Source organism: Cyrtonyx montezumae, unplaced genomic scaffold (assembly GCF_038088225.1).
Source record: "Cyrtonyx montezumae isolate F1298 unplaced genomic scaffold, pur_monq_1.0 scaffold_35, whole genome shotgun sequence".
NCBI classification, from domain to species: domain Eukaryota; kingdom Metazoa; phylum Chordata; class Aves; order Galliformes; family Odontophoridae; genus Cyrtonyx; species Cyrtonyx montezumae.
Genome location: NW_027072040.1, coordinates 392,896 through 416,337, shown reverse-complemented (window position 1 = coordinate 416,337; position 23,442 = coordinate 392,896). Strand labels below are relative to the sequence as shown.

Genomic DNA, 23,442 nt, shown 5'->3' with positions numbered 1-23,442 from the left:
CACTTGAAGGAAGTATTATGTTTATCTGCTGAAGTAGTTCTCCCAGTTCTTGATAACCAGGAAAGCCTTCAGATGGAGTTCTCAGGTAAATGTGTCACTCTCAAGAGGGTTTCAACAACGTTTGTGTTGCTGTGGTCGTTGCTAAGTGTCAGTGATACTGTGAATGTGCAAATCTTCTGCTGTAACAGTGTGATTTCCTGTGCAGCTCCGAGTGGTTTAAATGCAGGGAGAACCAACGAAGATCTTAATGCTTTTTGGTACCAACCACGACTTCGTGCTCTCTTCAGGGGAGAGCACATAAATCCTATGCAACTTGTGGCTCAGCTGATAGACTTCTTGGCAAAAAGCAGCTTTATATTTGCATGCAGGCTTTGGGATCACTTGAGTGATTATCTCTTCGCTTGTTTTCTTAGTCTACTGTGCTATGTGAGAACAGGTTAACCTCTTCCTAAATTCCCATCTCAAGTGTCCAGAGAATGAGATGCCTTGTTTCCCTCTTTGCTGATACAATAACAACAGGTCCCTCATACCTGGCACACCAGTGTAGTCAACTGCAGGGAGAATACTCTTCCAGATTTGATTTATTTTCCAGAAATAGTAAAACAAGATCATTCTTCAGAAGGAAGCTCTCATTTCCTTATCCATCCTCCCTCTCTTGTAAGGAACACTCGACCCAGCTCTCAGTGCTCTCGAATGGAGCAGACTTTCCCTCTGGATCAGCCATAAATAGCCGAGCTGGTAGCAGTATGTGTGCTTGTCACTTAGGCTAAACTCAACTCCCGACACTTGTTAATTGTTTAATACATTTGCATGTAAAGGACACAAGGCACAGCTTGCCTCTTCCTTCCTGAAAGCAGAGTGTCTGTAAGGGCAGGCGTTCCTTACCGGGCATCTCTAGGTATTGTTTGTACTCTGCCCTGTCAATATTTTGACGCACCTTGGATACCTTACAAGTAGTTGGTGTGTCTTGAAAGACTCCAGGGTGTGCTATTGCTGGCTGTGGAGCAGAGGGAAGTGCAAGCAGAATGTTTTCTGGGTTGTCCTGGTAGTGCCTGATGCTTCAGCACCTGCTCAGCCTGGCCTGGAAGTTTGGCTCAGGTTTGTGGGTGCAAGGCCTCAGGGGCACAAGCTTTTTCTTGGCTTCTGTGGCAGAACTGTGGCAAGTATCAGGGTGCTTTGACTTGCTGGAAGGGGTTGTAGGAAATACATGTCTGGTCCGATCTGAGGTCCTCAGATACTGATACGGAGCTCTCAGCAGCCTGAAGGATGCTCATCAGTTGCTGAGCTCAACTCCCACTGCTTCCAGCTTGCTGTCCATCTTGCAGATGATTGAGCAGCCATTTCTCTTTGTGCTTTGAGAATCTGGTTCCCTCTGGGCCTCCAGCATTACCCTTAATGAATAATGTAAGTGCAGAAAGGTGGGAGACAGAATGCAGCTAGGTGGTCAGGAAGCACGCTCTTGTATGTTTGTGACAGAAGAGGATATATTTGCTTGTGTGAGGGAGAATGTGTCTTGCTTCCTTCAATCTCCACCACAGCTGAGATAAAAAGCATTGCAAAAGATGAGATATGTGAATGCACGAGGCAGTCAGAACGCCCTCTCGAGTGTCTCAGCTCAAATTCAATTGAGCAGTTGATATTTGTCACCTTGTAATTTCCTTTGCTTTGTTGCTGTAATTGTTTTGAAACGACCAGATTAATTATTTTTCCCCGCATTGTTTTTTCTTGGTTGTTTTTTTTTTCTTTGCCTGTGTTTAAGTACTGATGGGTCTGAGAGCTGGGTGGGGAAGCTGTGTGGGTTAGATTCTGTGGCGTCACTCAACATTACCTTATGTCTAATGGACAGCAGCAATGTATAGCTTTTTGGGTTGCTTTTTTCCCTGTTTAAACTGTAGCCCTTCTCCTTTCTGTCGGGAGCTTTTGAGTAGTGCCTGAGCTCAGCACGATCTCTTGACAGCCAGATTGTTACCATCTGAATTCCAGAGAACAACACTGATCTTCACACCTACCTTGGGTGCTTTAAGAAAAGCTGTTCACATACGGAGTAGCACTTAGTTTCAGATGGTGTGGTAGGCTTGCTGGAAGTTGCAGTGCCTTCCACTTGAACCCAGTTACGCAGCTCTGTGATGTGCTGCTGGCTTGCAGCACCTCAGCTTTCATCCAGCGTGGTACAAAACAACCTGCAGACTTGTGATGTCTGTAAGTCAAAGGGAAAACATTGGGATGAATGGTATTGATGCACTGTTGGAAGATGGAGTGGGTATTTGGTTTTCAGGCAGCCCGTGTTAGTGCTGAAATACTGGATGTTATTAAATTGACACATGGTTCTCCTGAATTTGTCTTGTTCTTCAGAGAGGAACACAGATTCTTAATGTGGACTGAGACATTCATCCCTCTGGTCCTTCTACCAGTTCACAATGCCTTTCTCCAGAAGTTGAAGCTCAGGTAAAACACCTTCAGGGCCATATTAAAGCGCCTTCTGAAATGAATCGTTTTCCACCGTTGCCCACATTGCTGTATATTGCACCTGTCCTTGACCCACGAGGAGTGGCTGGCTCATCCTGAGGCATGAATCCCTTGGCGTGGCTGCTGATGCTGGGGAGGAGAAGGTTCAAGATCCCTTTGTGCAGAGGGAGAGGCCGGTAGGGGCTGTGTCACAAAGGCCAGAGGGCTTCACACCTTGTCTGGAGCAGGAAGGAGCTGCCTGGCTTTTTACCTTCTCAGAACATTGAACCAACCAGGTGACACTTGATGTCCTGTGCTTCAAGTTTTGTGACTGCTGTATAAGCCCTTGTGAGCTGGGAAGCTGCTGCCTGCTAATAGCCATGCTGGCAGCACATCTCAGAACGTGATCCCTGCTGTATTACAACAAACTGTAAAGGATATGAATTTAATTGTGTAGTGAAATTGCTTCGACCTCTGTCTGACAGTGTTTCAAATACAAGCCTCCATACTTGAGAGTCAATAGCTACGTGAAGAGGATTTCTCATTTGTGTTTGAAGGATAGCAGCAAATAAAGGAAAGCAAATACCTCCCCCCAGTAAAAGCCTTAGAGAACTTGCTTGTGGAAACTGGTTCACTTTACATACCATTAGGAATTATCTGGATAGTTGTACAGCCATAAGGTGTTTTTAGGGCCAATGAACTCCATTCATGCTCTAGAACAGTAATGGGGCAGGGTCACTGTGCACAGTGCACTGTATATCTGTCACCGGTTTGCGGGACAGTTCGACCCGGTACCGTGACAATTGAGGCAGGGGACCCACGGGCCCACACCCCGGGGAAGGGGAAGGGGAAAGGGAAAAAGGAGAAGGGAGATGGGCCCAGGAACAAAACAGTGGCAACGATCTGAGGAGGAAAGCTAATTTACTAAACAAGATATCAGAAAGGAAAATAACACAATATAATATAATATAATTGGAATTGAGGCAAATGAATCAAATAAAATGAGCAAGAGAGAGAGTGTCCGATAAACCGAAGGCCTTACGCTAACGCTGAAGGCGGACGGCTGCAACAAACACCCACTGCCGAGCTCGGTCCCGAAGGGAAGAGAGAGTCCCGTGACTGCAGACAGTTTTTATCTTTCCCTCTGAGCGTAAACACGTAAGAACGCAAAGCATCGCAAAGTCCTCTGGGGAATGGAGTTCTTCTTCTCTTCTGAGACAGGCATACCTGGAACTATCGATGGTCCACGGAGCTGGAACATTAACTCTTTAACTCTAAATGCACTACATGATGTTATGATGTGGAATACCAGTACCAAAAATCATAAAACCATGACATTCCACCCCTTATTCAACATCATTACATCATGCTTAATATATATATATACATAAACAATGATTAACAAGCATTAAATACAAACACATACAACATACATATATACATATATACATATATACATAGTAATAGAATTACTGAGGGCGCTCTCCCCACATCAAATTCCCTTGTGGTACACACTGAACATCCCCATTCTTCTGCATCACCCACCAGGTAGACCCAGGTCCCTGAGCAAAAACAGTCCCACGGAGAGGTTTGCCCTCTCCAGAAGCTGGAAGAACCCAAACCGCTTTTCCCAACATGTTCTTCACATGTACTACAGGAACCTTATCTCCTTCTACAGTGGGTAGAGAGCTGGATTGGGCAGGACCATCGCGATTGATGGATCCTCTGGTGTTGACCAACCAGGTGGCTTCTGACAAATTCTTCTCCCAGTGCTTAAATGTTCCACCACCCATTGCTTTCAACATTGTTTTTAACAACCCATTGTACCTTTCAATTTTACCAGAAGCTGGTGCATGATAGGGGATATGATAAATCCACTCGATGCCATGATCTTTGGCCCAAGTATTTACAAGAGAATTTTTGAAATGAGTTCCATTATCAGACTCAATTCTCTCTGGAGTGCCATGTCGCCATAGGACTTGTTTCTCGAGCCCTAAGATGGTGTTCCGGGCGGTAGCATGGGGTACTGCGTATGTTTCAAGCCACCCAGTAGTTGCCTCTACCATGGTGAGCACATAACGCTTACCACTGCGAGATCTTGGTAAGGTGATATAATCAACCTGCCACGCCTCTCCATATTTATACTTTTGCCATCGCCCTTCCTCCCAAAGAGGTTTCATCCTCTTGGCCTGTTTAATTGTGGCGCATGTGTCACAGTCATGGATAACCTGTGTAATAACATCCATAGTTAAGTCCACCCCTCGGTCTCTAGCCCACTTATATGTTGCATCTCTTCCTTGATGGCCTGAGGTCTCATGGGCCCACCGAGCTAGAAATAATTCACTTTTGTGTTGCCAGTCCAAGTCTACTTGAGCCACCTTAACTTTGGCAGCTCGATCTACCTGATGGTTATTTTGCTGCTCTTCAGTTGCCCGGCTCTTAGGAACATGAGCATCTACATGGCGCACCTTTACAACCATATTCTTTATTCGGGCAGCAATGTTTTTCCACAGTTCAGCAGCCCAAATAGGTTTACCTCTCCGTTGCCAACCATTTTGTTCCCACTGTTGTAACCACCCCCATAAAGCATTTGCCACCATCCATGAGTCAGTGTAAAGATAAAGCACTGGCCACCTCTCTCGTTCAGCAATATTTAAGGCCAGCTGGACAGCCTTTACCTCTGCAAATTGACTTGATTCTCCTTCTCCTTCAGTGGCCTCTGCAACTCGTCGTGTGGGGCTCCACACAGCAGATTTCCATCTGCGGTGCTTACCCACAATGCGACACGATCCATCTGTGAACAGGGCGTATCTCTTTTCATTGTCTGGTAGTTCATTATATGGTGGGGCCTCTTTAGCACGTGACACCTCCTCAGCTGGCGTTGTTCCAAACGTTTTACCTTCAGGCCAGTCCATGATCACCTCCAGGATTCCTGGACGGTTGAGGTTCCCCATCCGAGCTCGCTGTGTAATCAGTGCAGTCCACTTACTCCAAGTGGCATCAGTAGCATGATGGGTAGAGGGAGCTGTTCCTTTGAACATCCAGCTCAGCACTGGCAGTCGAGGTGCCAGGAGGAGCTGTGTTTCAGTACCGATTACTTCGGAAGCAGCTCGAACCCCCTCGTACGCGGCTAAGATCTCCTTCTCAGTTGGAGTGTAGCGCTCCTCAGACCCCCTGTACGCCCGACTCCAGAATCCAAGGGGTCGGCCTCGGGTCTCTCCAGGAGCTCTTTGCCACAAACTCCAAGTGGGACCTTCCTTTCCAGCAGCAGTGTAGAGGATGTTCTTTACATCCTGTCCCGTCCGCACTGGCCCCAGGGCCACGGCGCGGGCTATCTCCTGCTTAATTTGTTCAAAAGCCTGCTGCTGCTCAGGGCCCCACACAAAATCATTCTTCTTCCGCGTCACCCGATAGAGAGGGCTCACAATGAGACTGTAGTTTGGAACATGCATTCTCCAAAAGCCCACTACACCCAGAAAAGCTTGGGTTTCTGTCTTACTGGTGGGTGGAGACATGGCAGTAATTTTGTCAATCACATCTGTAGGGATGTGACGACGTCCATCTTGCCACTTTATACCTAGGAACTGAATTTCCTGTGCAGGCCCTTTCACTTTGCTTCGCTTGATAGCAAAGCCAGCTCGTAGGAGAATTTGGATAATCTGCTCTCCTTTCTCAAAGACTTCCTCTGCTGTATTGCCCCATACAACAATGTCATCAATGTATTGCAGATGCTCAGGAGCACCACCCTGCTCCAATGCAGTTTGGATCAACCCATGGCAAATGGTTGGACTGTGCTTCCACCCCTGGGGCAAACGGTTCCAGGTGTACTGAACGCCCCTCCAGGTGAAGGCAAACTGTGGCCTGCATTCTGTGGCCAGAGGAATTGAAAAGAAGGCATTAGCAATGTCAATGGTGGCATACCACTTGGCTGCTTTTGACTCCAGTTCATACTGGAGTTGTAACATGTCCGGTACAGCAGCACTCAGTGGAGGTGTGACTTCATTCAGGCCACGGTAATCTACCGTCAGCCTCCATTCTCCACTGGCTTTACGCACCGGCCATATGGGGCTGTTAAAAGGTGAGTGAGTTTTGCTGATCACTCCCTGTCTCTCTAGCTGACGGATCAGGTTATGAATGGGGAGCAAGGAATCCCTGTTGGTGCGGTACTGCCGTCTGTGGACTGTTTTTGTAGCAATTGGTACCTGTTGCTCCTCCACTTGGAGCAACCCCACAACAGACGGATCTTCTGATAGGCCAGGTAAAACAGATAGCTGCTTAATGTTGTCTGTGTCCACAGCAGCTATTCCAAAAGCCCATCGGTACCCCTTGGGATCCTTAAAGTGCCCCCTTCTGAGATAGTCTATACCGAGTATGCATGGAGCCCCCTGTCCGGTCACTATAGGATGCTTCTGCCAGTCTTTACCAGTGAGGCTTATTTCTGCCTCCAACACAGACAATTCCTGAGAGCCCCCAGTCACTCCAGAGATATAAATCAGTTCTGCCCCTTTATAACTTGAAGGCATTAGAGTACACTGTGCACCAGTATCCACCAGTGCCTCATATTTTTGTGGTTCTGATGTGCCAGGCCACCGAATCCACACAGTCCAATACACTCTATTATCCCTCTCCCTCCTCTGGCTGAGGGCAGGGCCCCTCTATTGGTTACCTGTAGTGACAGGAACAACTTCACTGGTCGTTGGTCTGTGTTGTAATTCTCTCACCCGTGCTCGCAGTGCAGGGGTGGGTTTTTGATGCCATTCCTTCATATCTTCTCCATTTTCACGTAAGTAACTCCACAGAGCCGCGCGTGACATGAAGTTAGTGCTGTCATTTGCTCGAGCAGGACGGCGTTTGCTTCTGAAAGCTGCAATCTTTTCAACCCTATCAATCAGTCGGGATACTTTCTCTAACACGTCTTCCATCTGTACTTCTAACCTTGATATGGCTGAAATGGAAGCGTGTGATGGTGGAAATTTTTGTTCAAAGTTTTGAAGTGTAAGAATCAGTTCAAAAACTGGGGGTTTTCTGTCTTGGTCCTCATATCTGTTGAACGTTGTCACTAGTGTACCGGCGTACCTTTCTGGTGCTGTTTTTGAAAGCTTCTGACATATTTCGGGTGTACTCCTTACTTTCTCTGGATCATGGTCCCGATCTTCAGGATCAAACGTGGGATCATACAGCATTTCCGCCACAGCTGTTTCTCTCAAATACTGGATGCCTTCCTCAATAGTTTTCCATCTTTTCACTTTAGGTGCCAGGTCACTCTTGTAGGGATATCTTTCCCTCACAGCTACTAACATTCGTTGCCAGAGGCTGGCGATTCCATCCATATACCGGCTGATCCCTCTGTCGACAGCTGGGTCACGGGCAATGTTTCCTAGTTGGCGAGCTTCATTACTGTCGAGGGACACACTGTTGGCCCCGTTGTCCCAACACCGAAGCAACCAAGTGACAATACTCTCATCCGGACGTCGAATAAACTCTTTTCTTGAGCCTTGAATCTCAGACATTTTCATGGGTCGACGAAACGTGGTAACTTTGACTCTCTCATCATCCTCATCATCACTATGTCCATGCCTCTCACTTTTCTTTGTTGCCTTTCTTGGTGGTGGTGGTGTTGAGGACCCCCCCTCGCCTGGATCTTCCTCTTCTTTCGCCACCTCTTCTTTGCGTTCTAGGCGTGAGGACACACGTTTCCATTTCTGGCCTTCTACCGGGGCAACTGACTTTGATACTGGTGCTTCCTTTGGCTGGTCAGATGTGCCTGGGAGGTTTTCCTCTTTGGCCTGAGCCTCAGTTTGGACACTCTCTCTCTCTCTCTCCCGAACAGTATATATGCCTCGGTAAGCATAAGCCAAGCCCCAGATAAGCTGTTCCACCTCAGATCTTTCTGAGCCACAACACCCATTACTCAGATACAGGCCTAGCTCCTCAGGATCCTGCAAGTGTTCAGGAGTAAAATCCCATGGCACCGGGGGACCCCATGCTTCTAATTTCTTTCCTAAAACTCTCCACTTTCCCTGCCATTCAGCATTCTCTGTTTCTGGGAAAAGCTTCCTCCACATGGTGTAAAGTGCCATTATAAGGGATACATTCAGGAGGACCGATATCCCAATCGTTAACATAGTCCCTAAGCTGTAATCTTGAAAATTCATAAGGAACTGAGAGGAGAACCTGGACACCCATTCAAATGTTGTTTGGTTTGTTAACACGGTATCGTTTGTTACATTAGCCGGGGTGCCCAGGTATTTGGCAGGTGCCTCCATCACTGCTTTTAGTTTGTCATATAGGGACCAGGCTCCATAGATCAGACTGGCAAGCTTAACCAAGTTCCAGTACGTTTTGAGCATTAAAAGGGAAAAAGCAATGAAATACAATCCCTGTAAGGGCAGTTTTAACAGAAACAGTAAAAACATTTTTTTTTTCTTTTACTCAAACAAGCTGGCAGCACCCGAAAAGTTTACAAATATTCCAGGAGAACTGGCAGTACGCCTGGACTTCAAGGTCGTGTTTTGCCGTACAGGACCTGCAGTACAGATAAGCTTCCGAACAAAAGACAGAGATTCACTCTAAAAATATGTCTCTGCCCGGCTAAGGTAGCTAGTCGTGCCCCACGTTGGGCGCCAAAATTGTCACCGGTTTGCGGGACAGTTCGACCCGGTACCGTGACAATTGAGGCAGGGGACCCACGGGCCCACACCCCGGGGAAGGGGAAGGGGAAAGGGAAAAAGGAGAAGGGAGATGGGCCCAGGAACAAAACAGTGGCAACGATCTGAGGAGGAAAGCTAATTTACTAAACAAGATATCAGAAAGGAAAATAACACAATATAATATAATATAATTGGAATTGAGGCAAATGAATCAAATAAAATGAGCAAGAGAGAGAGTGTCCGATAAACCGAAGGCCTTACGCTAACGCTGAAGGCGGACGGCTGCAACAAACACCCACTGCCGAGCTCGGTCCCGAAGGGAAGAGAGAGTCCCGTGACTGCAGACAGTTTTTATCTTTCCCTCTGAGCGTAAACACGTAAGAACGCAAAGCATCGCAAAGTCCTCTGGGGAATGGAGTTCTTCTTCTCTTCTGAGACAGGCATACCTGGAACTATCGATGGTCCACGGAGCTGGAACATTAACTCTTTAACTCTAAATGCACTACATGATGTTATGATGTGGAATACCAGTACCAAAAATCATAAAACCATGACAATATCTAATGGTTCCCTTGGCTCATGGCAATCATTTTCCAAAGGATGAACTCCCTGCAGCAGGTTATATTAACTGGTGAAGCTCAGACTAGATCTTTAGCCCAAACAGGTCATGCAGCTGTCAGCACAACATCCATGTGTAGATTTAAGTTGGTTATTAACCTGCACAGTAAAGCAGAAATGAGAAGAGAAATAGCTTTGTTTTATATTCATAGGTTAATCCTGTGTTGCTTAAATAGCAGCAGTGCTGCAGTTGACCCTGGACTGTGCAAGTTACCTATTTGCTCCTCACTGAGCTGTGTCACCCCCAGCATGCTGATACCCCGCACGACATCCATTCCACCAGGTCTTTCCAATTACAGACCTCAACTATGTATTCCAGTCAGCATTTGCTGCATTTCAGCTGCGATCACCATTACCGGTGTCCTGAATTCTCTTAAATAAGTATACCGAGGTGCACTTATTTTCTTAAACCATCAGGAAAACCTCTGAACTGTGTGCTTGCTTCGGCCTCCCCGCTGTTGGATGGCTCATGGACATCTGGCACACAGAAGGGTTCTTCCTGTGGTGCTCAGCATACAGCGTGGTGGCACTGAGGGCATTTCAGAACATTGCAGAGGAATGCTCTGAAGGCTTGAAATGGAGCAAGCCTCTGCTCACAAGATCCAGGAGGGAGCAGTAAGTCACGAGCTGACGTTCTTCGTGAGCTTAGGGATTTATGTTATTGTAATTGGGAGCTGCGTGAAGAACGAAGGGCTGAAGATCCTAAAGGGGATGTTAATTCTGTATTTTAAGGGCTAGCACAAACATCTGCAGATCTATTTAAAACTCGATAGTTCTAAAAATGTTGGCTGCAAACAAATAAAACTCGAAGAGGAGTTTTGTAAAACAGCCAAGTCCTGGGCTGTAATGCTTTCAAATGCCGGGGCACAGCAACAACAAAAAAGCATTAAAATGGAAAAGATAAAGGCTTCCTGCCGTGGTGGTTTTGTGTGGAGGAAAATCAAGCTCCATCGTGGTGATGGGGCACTCTGGTTGAAGTCCTGCTGTGGGGAATGGCAGCTGCAGGGCTGATGGGGCAGGTTGTCTGATAGAACGTCGTGGGGATTTGGTGGTGGCCCTGTTCCACTGCTCAGCTTGTGTTAGCAGGGAGGATGTACGTGATAGATGCACTCCTGAGGCATCAAAATGGTATAATGTACAGATAGTCGTGACAATGAATAAAAACACTGAGTGTCGTAGAGTCATTAAGGTTGGAAAAGAGCACTGAGATCATCTAGTCCAATTGTCGGCCCATCACCACTGTGCCCAGAAAGCATAGCTCCCCAGAATCTGTGTGTCAGGGCTCTGGGTTTTGCTTGTTTGAGCTGCTCTGTGAGCATCCCTCTGGGCACTTGCTGTGTGCTGCTGAGATTCCAGTGGCTTTCTTTTAGTGTAATTGCCTTTGAATTTATAAGCCAGCGCAAACGGGCATTTTATAGGCAAAATTCTGTGTGTCCCTGTGGGTGTAGTCAAGAGGCAGGAGAATATGCAGGGGAAATAGGAAGTCAATAAATAGTTGTCATGAAGTTTAGTATGGTGGGGTTTCTGATCTATGTGGGAAATGAGAATGGGATTTCGACTGCCTGGTGTGTCAGATCATGTGCTCGAAGGCTGCAGATCACCGGTGGACATGGAGGCAGTGGTCTGCTCTGGTAGTCAGTCCTCTCCCTGTGGGATACCTCTATGTGGAAGGGACCCGTAAGGATCATCAAGCCTGAGACCTTGGGTTTGCTTACAGCTGACCTAAACAGCAGTCATCAGAGCTGACATTTCCCATCACTCTGCAACCAAGGAGGAAACGTGATGTGAGGGCTAAGCACCAAACCCCCCTCAGAACCACACCCCAAAGAGAAAGAGGTTTTTGCCAGCTGTAGGCATGGTGTGCTTGTGTGTTCTTCATATGCTGACAGGCACCACCGTAAGGCCAGGAAGGAACGTAGAACTTTGCATTTAGCCTCTTGCCTGAGAGCTGCTGGGACAAAACCTTTCCACTCTGCAAAACCACAAGGAGCAGCTGCCAGCTGGGCAGGAATCCCCTTCCCCACCTGCCAAGCGTGGTGTGCCTGTGGCTGATGGCCATCGGGCACACGCCGAGCAAAGGAGTAATCCCTTTTGCATGCATTGAGGAACGTCCTCCTCACTCCTCTTCTCTCTTTGCTTTCTCACAGTGAGTGTTGAAAAAGTGGAACTAAAGGGACTGGCCCACAAGAAGAATGAGAGAAACATTGAATATTCGTTTGAGGTAAGTACTGGTGCTGGGCTGCTTTTGCCTTTGGAAGAAGGGAGGATAATACTAAGAAGGAGTTAAAGAAACGTGCTGGCGTTGGTAGGTCCCAGGGATGGGTCTCACGGAGCTCCCTGGGGATAGGTGCTAGTTTAAGATCAGTGATTGGTAAGTGGACATAAATTGCTGTTGGTTAACACGTGTAGATGATACAGAGATCGTCTGCTAAGTGGGACACAGAATAAATGATTGTAGCACAGCCAGTCGTGGCAGAGTGGGTATTTATGGGGAAAAGAACCGTGCCACAATTGCAGGAAATTGCATCTAGGGATGGAATGCAAAAGGTAAAAAGAATTTGAGGCTCAATGCTGACAAATGTGAATTTAGACTCTCAGTGGAGTACTGTGTGTGGGACAAGATCAGAACGGTCATTTATCGCTGTATTTATGGTCGTTTATCTCTGTATTCAGCAGTGAGGGGAGTGTGAGACTGTGGCATATGGTTCTGGCATTGCTGGTTTTAAAAGGGAGCTGAAGAGTACAGAAAATAGCTGTGGAAATTACTCAAGCTTTGAGGAAAATGCCACGCAGTGAGAGACTCAAAGCACTCCGCTGCAAGATGACTTGAGCATCCTAGAACAGCGTTCTCTCAAAGGGAAAAAAATATTTGATGGTGAAGGAGTCACTAGTGTGACAGAAAAAAAAAATAAGCATAACAGGAACTGTTGACTGCAAAATTGAAGCCAGACAGAGAGTGGAAATGAGAACAGTTCCGCTGGCAGGAGCGTGGTTAGCCACAGGCTGCTGGGGGGAGGCTGCCCCCACTTGGATGCCCAGTTTGGAGGCTCTGTGCTCACAGTGCTGCCCACGTGGGATTTTTGTCAGTGTTAGCAGTGGGGATGGATTGTGGAGCCAGCGAGAGGAACGACAGAGTGCCTTTCTCCCATCCAGTTCGAGCGGCGTATTCCAGCGCTCAGAATGCAGAGCCCAGGAAATGTCTCTGGTTTACTCAATGAGACATCGAAGCCAAACGGTGAGAAAACGAAACCCTGAAAGAAAATGGGCAGGAGAATTTCAATTATCCAACCCTTGTGCTAAAAAAAGAGAAGGTTTTCTTTATAACTGCCACCAGAGACAGCACCACCATCTCCTTGTGACGTTGGCAGCAGTGACCTCTGCATGTCTTGGTGCACAGTTCTAAATATCATCATGTTAGAAAAGTTACGGACGTTTCCTTAAATCCTAATGAGCTGTGCCACATCTGAACTCCAGAATACTCATGAGCCTCTCGTGAAGCATCTTTTCCTAGTATAAATTGTTCCATAAATACAAAAAACAATTACGCTTATCGTTGAAAACACTTCACAGCTTATAACTAAAAGAACAGCCTGTCGTTGAGCTGAGCTCGCCGATTGCTGCTTACTTGGTCAGAAAACTCATGGTTTTGGAGCTTGGGAAGTGAAGGTGAATAGATAGAGCAGTTTTCAGTGTGGCATTGCTGGATTTATGGCTCGTGTTATTGAGGATGGTAACACGTTAGCAAAGCGTATGCCATAACAAGTGCCAGGTTACTGCAGAACTAGAAAGGAGTCCAAAGCTTCTACAAATCCTCAAAAGGTGATAATTTATTATAAAATGTAAGAAGGGAAAGGAAGAAAGAAAAAGTTTTGTAAGACCAAAAACTGCGTAAGCTTTTCTTTCTTCTTTTCTTCTTTTCCCCCGTACCCTTCTGTGTGTCAGCTCCGCCGAAAGGAAATTCCTCCATTATGTCATCTGTTTTGAAATCCTCACCCCTCTGCAGTCTCTTTTGGTGCCTTCGGATGGCTGGAAAAAAAACTGTGTGTATGTTTTCAGTTGTCACTGGAACCGGTGTCATGCGGGAAGATGGCTTCCTGGTGGAAGCCCCACAAACCCAACTTCTTCCCAAACATAACTGCTGAAGGTTTCCCCAGTGCCAGGCACGTTGAGTTGAAGGGTCCTGCCATCTGCTAATGCTTCTAGCCAACATCTGAACCTCTGTGTGCCAAAACCCTTCAGCTTTTTGGCTCGGTTTAACTAATCATCCACCAACCCATGAATACCTCTGTTTGTAAGAATGTGATGACTTAATGCAGAAAGCGTACAGGAAGAGATAGTGAACTGTTCCCTTTTCTGGGGCATGTACAAGATGGTGGGGTGTAGTGGGATAACAGCGACCTCAACAACACATTTAATGTGGCAGTTTTGGGGTTTGGGGCAGTTTTTGCTGCCATCTCTGCATGGCATACGGAGCTGGTGAATTATAAACAGGCACTCCTGTGCTGTGATGAGTTGTTGGTATTGTGCCTCAGGCTCTACAAACCAGCTGTTTTCTTTAACAATCAGAAGAAAAGATTCAGTTCCTTAGCAGTCTGCCTCTTGGTTCTGGATGTCTGCAGCATGCCGTGGCTGTGAACGATGAAGAGCTTTTTTAAGAATCCAGAGTGCTTGTTAAGTACAATAACAGCAAGAGCCGGGCAGCAGGGAGGACTGACTAATAGTTATTTGCACACTGAAAGTTTTTCCTTCTTGATGTCACACGTTGCAGTGTTTCCTGCAATCCCTGGGAGTCATTTGATACCTGGGAGTGAGGTTCTGAGACCAGAGTTAAATCCCTGGCTGCTCCTCTCTAAACGGGGTGCTTTGTATTTTGGCAGGTCCTGTGGTCTGATTCTTCAGTGACGTTGGTAACTAAATCTTCCGTGGAAGTGACTGAATTTATTTCAAAGGTAAAGGGGCCCTTTGATAGCGGGGAGATGTGTTGTCCATTGGGTAGTGTCATTTAGAGACCTTTCTGAAAATGCACTGAGTTAAGAGAGGGACTGAACTCCTTAAAACGTTCAACTTGTAATTCACCGTGCCTCGAATTGCGTGTGAGTAACAAGTCTTCTTTTCAATTCCTGCTTGTAACGTTCTCCAGCTGTCTCAGCTGTATCCAGAAGAAAACTTGGAGAAATTCATTCCTTGCCTTGCTGGTCCAGATTCATTTTACCTAGAACGGAACCACATGGACCTGGAATCGGACCTTAGGTATGCTGCTTTGCTTTGCTTCCATCGTTAACTTTAGCATCTGCTAAACCCTATTTTCCCAAAGTCAGGACTTAAATCCAGCACTGACAGAGCTGCAGTGGGTATTTTTCCATAGTCAGAGCCAGCAGGTGCATGCCTAGATTATTTTTCATGGCAAACAGCATTAACATTTTGGAGAGTCCTCTCTGGGCTTCGAGAACCACAGCGTACCGATAGGAATTCAGCAGGGTAAGAGTGAAAGCATGTTGCTTTGCTGCTGCTGTTTAGCTAGCAACAGTCTCCACAAATGTAGGTTAATAGAGCAGCAATCTGCGTTTACACAGCAACGGCTGTGTCTTTGGAGGAGAAAAATAACTGTTTTGCTATGTGCTATGTAATTCCTACATGAACTGGGGGTTTCAGGGCACAGAGCACATCCACGTGTGTGTGGCTGCATTCACGTATTCCTCACGGACTTGAAGACCAGCCCGTATAAAGATGTGGTCAAAATGATCTCTGTTTTGATGACTTTTGTATATGTCTTCAAATAAAATCCTTTGTAGATTTGACATAATGCCATCAGTGAGGAGTCTGGTCCTGGACTGAAGACACATTACAGTTACAGAGCTATAGTAGAATGCTTTTCTTTCTCCCCAGAAGTTGGATGTAGTCTGAAGTTCGGTGTGGTTGACTGAAACATTTAAAACAGCCACGAAGCACTAACGTGAGATTAAGAAGTTTTAAGGCTAAGAGTAAATGGGTTTCACTTCTCCTTCCCCTGAGAATTTCATGGTGTTGTTAACTTTTAAAAGGGCTTTAGTATCACTTTCAAGATGTCACATAGGGTTTGCAGTCATGATCCGACAGACAGCTGTAACTTAGGGACAACCAGATTGGAGTTGTGTTTGTCTCTGATGAACCTGCAGGTACCTGGCGCCGTTGCCCTCCCATGTGGTGAAGAACGACCACGTTAGGAAGTTCTTCAGCACTTCATCCCCTTCACAGCAACTTCAGAGTTCAAGTAAGTTTAAGTGGAGTTCTTTATCAGTTAATTAATTAATTTTCAACCCACGTGCATTCCTTAACCTCAGCACTATTTCTAACTTCCGTTCCTTGTTTTTAGATCCTGGCAACCCCTCCCTTTATAAAGTAGGAACTACGCTGGGGACGTCTGGAAGGTGAAGTGTTTGTTCTGTTTACATCTGTTCTGGTTGTAAAACCCCGTTCTGTAGATGACTGTCTGCTTTGGAGATCTATTTGAATCTCATCTTTCATATTCAATTGTAAGGAAGCAAAGAAAAAGGAAATGCAGGAAGTTCTATCTTTAAACAGAGAGTGTAAGTAAGGTACTGGCATTTCTAAAGTCGTCATTTGTTTCTGAAGTGTCCCTAGAAAACACATCTCTGCAGCATGCTGAAATGTTTCATCGTACTGCAGTTTTTCTTCCAGTGTGAGGGAGGAAAGTGACCTCTTCTCAGTCAGCGTTGGGAAGAGAAGGAAGGAGATGCTCTCGCCTCCTGTTAGGATTTAACCTCAGAACCTCAGCTTGTCTCTGAGGAGACAGTTTTCATTTTTGCAGCAGAACTCTTCAAGGATCCAATGCTGTGGGTCATTTTACCACTTCCACGCGTGAACTTTTGTCACAGAGAGGTTGTAGAACATAGGGCTTTTGTGAATACGGAAGGAAACCTTCAGTTACGGTTTATTTGCCCTAAGCTGTGTCATTTCACTGTGCCTGCTTTGGCAGGGGGGTTGGACTCGGTGATCTCCAGAGGTCCCTTCCAACCCTTGCAGTGAACAGCACAGGTACGAAGGTGTACATTGAGTCAAACAGTGCAGGTTTCCCAGCAGTCCCACGGGTGGCGGATTTACATCACCACAGTGGCTGAACTCAACGTGACGCGGGTTTCCTGTGTGAACCCAAACCTTGTTCTGTTTTGCAGACCTATATGTGGAGTGGCTGGCATTCAGTCTTCTCAGAACCACGTCCAGCACTCGGCTGCTGCTCCCGTCGCGTTACCCCACTGCTCCCATTCAGGAGGCAGCAGCTCATCGCTGGCCTACCGCAACCAGATGGACACTACGTCGCCCATGTTGATGTCTTCCAGCCCACAGACCCCTCAGACACAGGAGCAAAACGGGATCTTAGACTGGCTCAGGAAACTGCGGTTGCACAAATACTATCCCGTCTTCAAGCAGCTCACCATGGAGAAGGTAGGGCAGAACTGGGAAGGAGCCTGCTTCAGTTTATCCTTGTATTCTGTAGTGCAGAGTTGCATGCATCTGCGTTTGGAATTGTGGCAGTTGCTGCTTCAGCAGTCATGTTCTGATGAAGTCCTTCTTAGAATGGTTTGAGTTGGAAGATCCTTTAAGATCTTCTGGTTCCAGCCTGCTGCTGTAGGCAAGGACACCTCCCTCTAGACCAGGTTGCTCACAGCCCATCCAGCCTTCTTATTTTCAAGTGTTGTGCCCAGGCCAGGGCTGTGAGGCAGCTGCTGCTTCAGATTCCTTACTGAGTGCTTAGAGATCTGACCTGGGAGCTGTGCTTTGGCTCCCTGGTCATAACTCACATCTATGGGATACTTTTTTGTGTGTTTCTGCTTCGCGATTGATTTTTTTCTCCCACAAAAATTTGGTTATCCCTTTTCATCAAAATAGATCCACAGAAACATCTTCCAGTGTGCAGAATAATGATTATGAAAATAGTACTAATGCCCGCTACGCTTTAACTGAATAGCTCTCAGTACTTGTCAGTGTTTCTCCAGCCTCCATCTGTGGAGCTGTTCCATGAAACCCACGTTCTGTTGCTGTGTTTGAGCTTTGAACGCCCTCCAGTGGATAAAGGGCTTCAGTTGAGTCAGGCCCAATCCAGGAAGGTTTTGTGATGGTGACAGCGTGGGGCATGCATGTAGCTGTTAACAGGTTTTTTTCTTACAAGAACCAGATCTATAATCCCATTTATAGCACTTAGTTCTATTTTCATAATAACAGAGATCACTTTGTCTTTATTGGGAATAGTTAATGTAAGAACACACCTAGTTAAATTTAATCTACAGCAGTTCTTTCATTTGAGGCCCCCACACTTCTGTGTGACACTGATTCAATGATTTAAGACCAGATTTGAGTTCCTTTGAATTAACATGTTAAAAAAAATGATTTTAAAGTTACCCTTGAGAATGGATCTTTACTGAAACTGTAAATGAGAGCACTGAAGGCTGTAGAACTCCCCGCATGTTTTCTCTTTCTAAGTTCCTGAGTCTAACGGAGGAAGATCTGAATAAGTTTGAATCCCTGACCATGGGAGCGAAGAAGAAGCTCAAGACCCAGCTGGAGCTGGAGAAGTAAGTGGAGGGGAAAGCTTTTATCAAGGTCGTAAGGGACCTAATCCAAGTTTGCTGTGCTTGTTTTTCCACACGGTGACCCTACCAGATCCCCACCTGTAGGTGAGGATAAGGGATCCCTGCTCTCCTGTAGCATTGGTTGCATGGTGAAGCTCCTGGAGCTGAGGAGTGTTCTGTGTGTATTGTGTTACTGCTGCCTGCTCAGGGCTGTGTAAGGATAACCATGTGCAAAGGGTCTGTGAGTGCTGTGGCAGCCCAGTCATAGCCTAAGTGCACCGTGGCAGCTCTTCTGAGGAGGCTCAGCATCACTGAGCAAGCAGACACTCTCTCACCTGCAGGAATGCCATAGAGTCCTAGAACAGTGGTATTTCTGTTCTGCTTCTTCCCTTCTGTTTCTCTGCCTGATTGTTTGCTTTCTCTGCCATATCTTGCTGTCTGAGTAATTAGCCAGTCTTTGTGCCCAAGGAACTTGCTCATGTTTTGTCAGATTAAGTTATTTGTGCGTAAATAATTCTTAGTAACAGCGCTGCAGCCGTGGGTGTACACACAAAGGCTGCGTGTGGGAGGGAGGCACTTCTATTGGGCTGCTGATATTAGTGAGAGGAACAGACAAGCTCACTGGGTGCATAAACCTTTCTTCAGTACTTGCTGGGTTTGTTCTTAATAAGAAGCTTGTGACGTCTTGAAACGTCTTCACTGAGGTCTTCTAAAAGGAAGGCAACTTCACTAGGTGACTTCCCACCTAGCTGAGCTCCCTGGGCTGGGGGGGAGTCAGCAAAGCAAGCCACTGGGCTGTTGGGCTTGCAAGCTCAGATGACACACACTCCAAATCAGGATGCCCAACAGGATTCTTTCTTCATAGGACCTCATCACAGTCAGCTTCCATTCAGTGTGGATGGAGCAAATTGTCCATACTATTGTTATCTCCTCTTAGAGGGAAATGTTTCTTCTTACTGTACTTAAAAAGCAACTAAAAATCCAACTCATTGCCCATTTACCAAAGCTTCTTGACAGCATTTCCCACCCATCATTGATTTTCCAATGTTTGCAACATGAAAACTTTAGATTTCGTTTGGCTTTGCTTTTGTTGGTGTGCGTGGCTGTGTTTGGGATGCCTACAGAGTGTGTGATAGAATGTAGCCACCATTTTGACATGTTTTACCTTAAATAAATAGAAGCATTACTATTGTAATCGTGGTGGCAGAAAGGCCCAAGTATGTGCTGCTAAGAAGCTAAGATCAGGACTGATGGAACTGCCAAATGTTTCCCTTTGCAAGGAGCTAACTTTCTGAGGTTATTTAGAGAGCTTTGTCTGCTTGAGTTTCATTCAGAAATTGATTTATCTGTCGCTGTGCTTTAGCCAGTTTTTGTGTGTTCACATGCTTCTCCGTTGCCCCCGTAGAGAAAAGTCAGAGAAACGGTGCCTCAACCCCACAACACCTTCTTCAGTGACCAGCAGCGGTGTGGCAAGGGTTCCCCCTACTACACATGTGGGGCCTCTCCAGAGCATTCGTGGCAACCACGCTGCAGGTAAGAAAGAGGAGAAGAGGACTGCTGAGCTCTCAGCTCTGAATATGTCCGTTCTTCTACTGCTTTTCCACCAATCTGTCATGAACTTTTATCTTCCAAAATGCCATCGGCTGAACACGAAGCAGTCAGCCTCGATTCCTGTGTATATGGAGTGCAATACAAAGTGGTTGCCTCTCTGTGGCTTCCATGGCTAGCTGCAACCATTGTGCCTCCAGAGTGCTGCTGCTCAGTCAGTGCCTGTCCCTGTAGAGCTCTGTGTCGCATCGCTGTTAAGTCAGCTGGTGTTGGCAGCTGTAAGGACTGGTGTCAGTGAGGTGCTACCCTTGTTGTCGTCCACAGAGCTGCGGGTGGATGTGGATCAGCCAGCCCACCCACTGCCCCGGGAGGGCAGCTCCTCCGAGTACTCCAGCTCTTCTTCCAGCCCCATGGGGATCCAGACGAGGGAGGAGAGCTCAGACAGCGCCGAGGAGAACGAGAGACGTAAGCAGACACAGCCAGGGAGGGGACTGGTGCAGGGCTGCTGTCTCGTGAGGTTTCTTGTGCTTACGGGTGTTTCTGTCCCTAGGTTTGGAGATTCACATAGATGGCTCTGAAAAGGAGAAGCCGGTGATGTTACTGAACCATTTCACTTCGAGTTCTGCCAGACCCACTGCTCAGGTCTTACCAGTGCAAAATGATGCAGGCTCCAATCCGTCCGGCCACCATACTCTGCCAATGCAAATGATGTCAGCGGCCTCTACTCATATCACCCCCATTCGGATGCTAAATTCAGTGCATAAATCAGAGCGTGGCAATGCAGACATGAAGCTACTTTCATCGTCTATGCATTCACTTTTATCTTTAGAAGAAAGAAATAAAGTCTCGCCTGGACCTAGAGGCAGCATAAAAATGGAAAAGAGCTTTGGGAATACAGTAGTGGATGTCATGTCTGCGCCATCTCCCCATCAGCCCTTGCAAGTGCTTTCGGGGGCTGCTGAGAACAGCTCTCCCACATCTACTATTAACTTTGGGCCTCGAACCAAAGTTGTCCACGCTTCAACTCTGGACAGAGTGATGAAAACAGCTCAGCAGCCAGGACTGATAGTAGAGACGAGTACTGCTGCCACTGTCACATCCAGCACGGTCTTCCACGTGGCTCGCCCACCCATCAAGCTCCTGGTGTCATCTTCTGTTCCTACCGATCCCGCCATTGCCGGACAGACTTCCTGCTCCAGTAATATGCAAATAACGGTGTCCCCCGCAATAATAAATCCCCGGACTGCTCTGTATACAGCCAACACCAAAGTTGCCTTTTCTGCAATGAGCAGCGTGCCCGTGGCACCCATGCAAGGCAGCTTCTGCGCCAACAGCAACGCGGCCTCGTCCAGCAGCCACCCTTCCACGTCGTTTGCGACCATGGCCAACCTGCCCAGCTGCCCCGCGCCCAGCTCCAGCCCCACGCTCTCATCCGTTGCCGAGAACAACTTCTACAGCAGCAGCAGCAGCAGTAGCAGCAGCAGCAGCAGCAGCAGCGGGTCTGCGGGGAGCGTCCCAGTGCCCAACCAGAACCACCACCATCACCACCACCAGCAGCAGCAGCAGCAGCAGCAGCCGCCCGGCTGCATGGTGTGCAGCTCCTGCGGGTGCAGCGGGAACTGTGGCTCCAGTGGGATGACCGTCAGCTACGCCAACTATTTCCAGCACCCGTTTTCAGGACCTTCAATGTTTACTTTCCCATTTCTGCCCTTCAACCCCTTGTGCAGTAATGGCTACATCAACACGCAGCAGTACAACAGCAGCACCACCTTCCCCGTGGTCCACACCGCCTACAACAGCGGCATCGCTCCGGACTCGGTGATGACGGGGCAGTCGACGTTTGCAGTACCGCCGATGCAGAACTTTATGGCAGGGACAGCAGGGGTCTATCAGGCACAGGGAATGATGGGAAACAGCAATGGTTCGAGTCACAAGAAAAATGGGAACCTCTCCTGTTACAACTGTGGGGCCAGTGGGCACAGAGCTCAGGACTGCAAACAGCCTCCAATGGACTTCAATCGACAAGGTAACGGTGGGCGTGGGGGCTGCAGGGGGGCCCAGCTCAGCTCAGAGCACTGGGCTGGGCTAAGAGGAGTCCCACCGAGGGGACAGTGCTCAGTCTTTTGGCTTTTGCTTACTTGCATGAGAAAAGACTCGTTCCTGGAAGGTGCTGGTGCTCTGTGTGAAGTGGTGAAACACACAGAAGGGGAGGGAGGTTCTGTTGGCAGATTGCAGCAGAACCGTGGCTGCTTATCCCCGTAATCCAGGCTATAGGTTCAGGTTCCCCTGCAAGTCTGCGTTCTATACGTATCTGCCGCCTCCTTCCCTTCTTCCCAAACCAGTTACATAAATGGAGGATTACTGTTCAAATCCTCTTGAAGGTCCCGTGTTGGAGTTTGCTGCTGTGCTAATTCTGCAGGACATGTTGCTTATACAGGTACAGCTCCATGAGGGGGCTGAAATCCTTCATTCTGGGCAGGAAACCACTGAGAGTGATGTCACTTTATCAAGAACAATCTGCAGTCCCGTTTTCCTTTGGTTTTTATCAGCTTGTTTCAGAATCATCCATGCGTGGCATGAGCTTAAAAATTCAGTAGGAACTTATGACTGGAGCAAGATGACTGAATTTGAGGCAGCAATTTTCAGCAGTGCTAACGTGTAAATAATGAGTGGGGTTTCTGCATCACGTCCTTCGGTGACGGCTGATAGGACAGCAGCAGTGCTGACCCCAGCAGTGCTCATTCAGAAGTGCAGCCTGCTGCCTTTCAGAGCAGAATGTTGGCAACCAGATTTCTACTTCAACTCTCCCAGTCTTATTTTTTCCAGCCCTAAAACTACACCCGAGCCTGTGAGTCCGGCCGTGTGAAGGTGTGCTTTGATTTTTGCTTCCATCGGCTGTAGGCACCCGTTAGGATTTTCTGCAGCTGGAGAGCAGTGCTGTGGGCTGTGTTAGGCTGTGACACATATTTAGGGGGTGGTTTGGGAGAGTTCTGAAGTGCAAGCAGTGTGAAATACCTTGTGTTGTCTGATTGTTCTGTTTCCTTTCCCCCAGGTACTTTTAGGCTGAAATACGCTCCTCCCTCTGAAAGCCTCGACTCCACAGACTGATCTTTTATCTGGCAAGAAGATACTGTAAGCCATGGAGATAGAAGGAGACTGAACTACAAAACTGAGACGTCCAGTTGCTGTTAAGCTTAATGTATTTTTTAATCCAAAGGTGCTTTACTTTATTAGACTAGGTAGGAAATCTAGCTTAGGGGTGCATCGAACCCATTTTTGATTGCCAAATTGAAGCTCGGGTCTTGCTGTTGGAGCTTCCGACCCCGTGTCATAGGACAGTGCGTACTGGATGGATGGTGGAGCTGGCCAGCAAGTACAACAATCAACTACAACATCCTACGTGCTTTTTTGCTGGAGAATGTTGCCATATGTGGACTTCCTAAGGGAAAGGTCTGACTCCAGGGCAGCTGGAGGGAGGTGGAAGCTGGAGGCAGAGGTGGGAGCGGCCGTTCGCCAGAAGGACTTTGGCACCCCTGGGCTAGGTAAAATGTCTACTTTTTTTCAAAAGTGATCAGGCACTAATCTCTGGGATTTTTAAGGATTGCACTACAGAA

The 23,442-nt window shown here is 47.3% G+C and overlaps 1 protein-coding gene across 1 annotated transcript in view; it reads left to right on the top strand.

Annotated features, from left to right (window-relative positions):
• Positions 1 to 23,193, top strand: part of ZCCHC14 (zinc finger CCHC-type containing 14) — a 44,215-nt gene extending 21,022 nt beyond the window's left edge. Inside the window, exons 3-13 of the mRNA XM_065745383.1 lie at positions 11,861 to 11,934; positions 14,591 to 14,662; positions 14,854 to 14,963; positions 15,869 to 15,963; positions 16,066 to 16,120; positions 16,886 to 17,156; positions 18,192 to 18,283; positions 19,686 to 19,813; positions 20,153 to 20,293; positions 20,379 to 21,854; positions 22,881 to 23,193. Of these exons, the coding sequence (XP_065601455.1) occupies positions 11,861 to 11,934; positions 14,591 to 14,662; positions 14,854 to 14,963; positions 15,869 to 15,963; positions 16,066 to 16,120; positions 16,886 to 17,156; positions 18,192 to 18,283; positions 19,686 to 19,813; positions 20,153 to 20,293; positions 20,379 to 21,854; positions 22,881 to 22,936 (2,570 nt within the window). The 3' untranslated portion in view covers positions 22,937 to 23,193. The remainder of the gene's footprint in view (positions 1 to 11,860; positions 11,935 to 14,590; positions 14,663 to 14,853; positions 14,964 to 15,868; positions 15,964 to 16,065; positions 16,121 to 16,885; positions 17,157 to 18,191; positions 18,284 to 19,685; positions 19,814 to 20,152; positions 20,294 to 20,378; positions 21,855 to 22,880) is intronic.
• Positions 23,194 to 23,442: the final 249 nt, after the last annotated feature.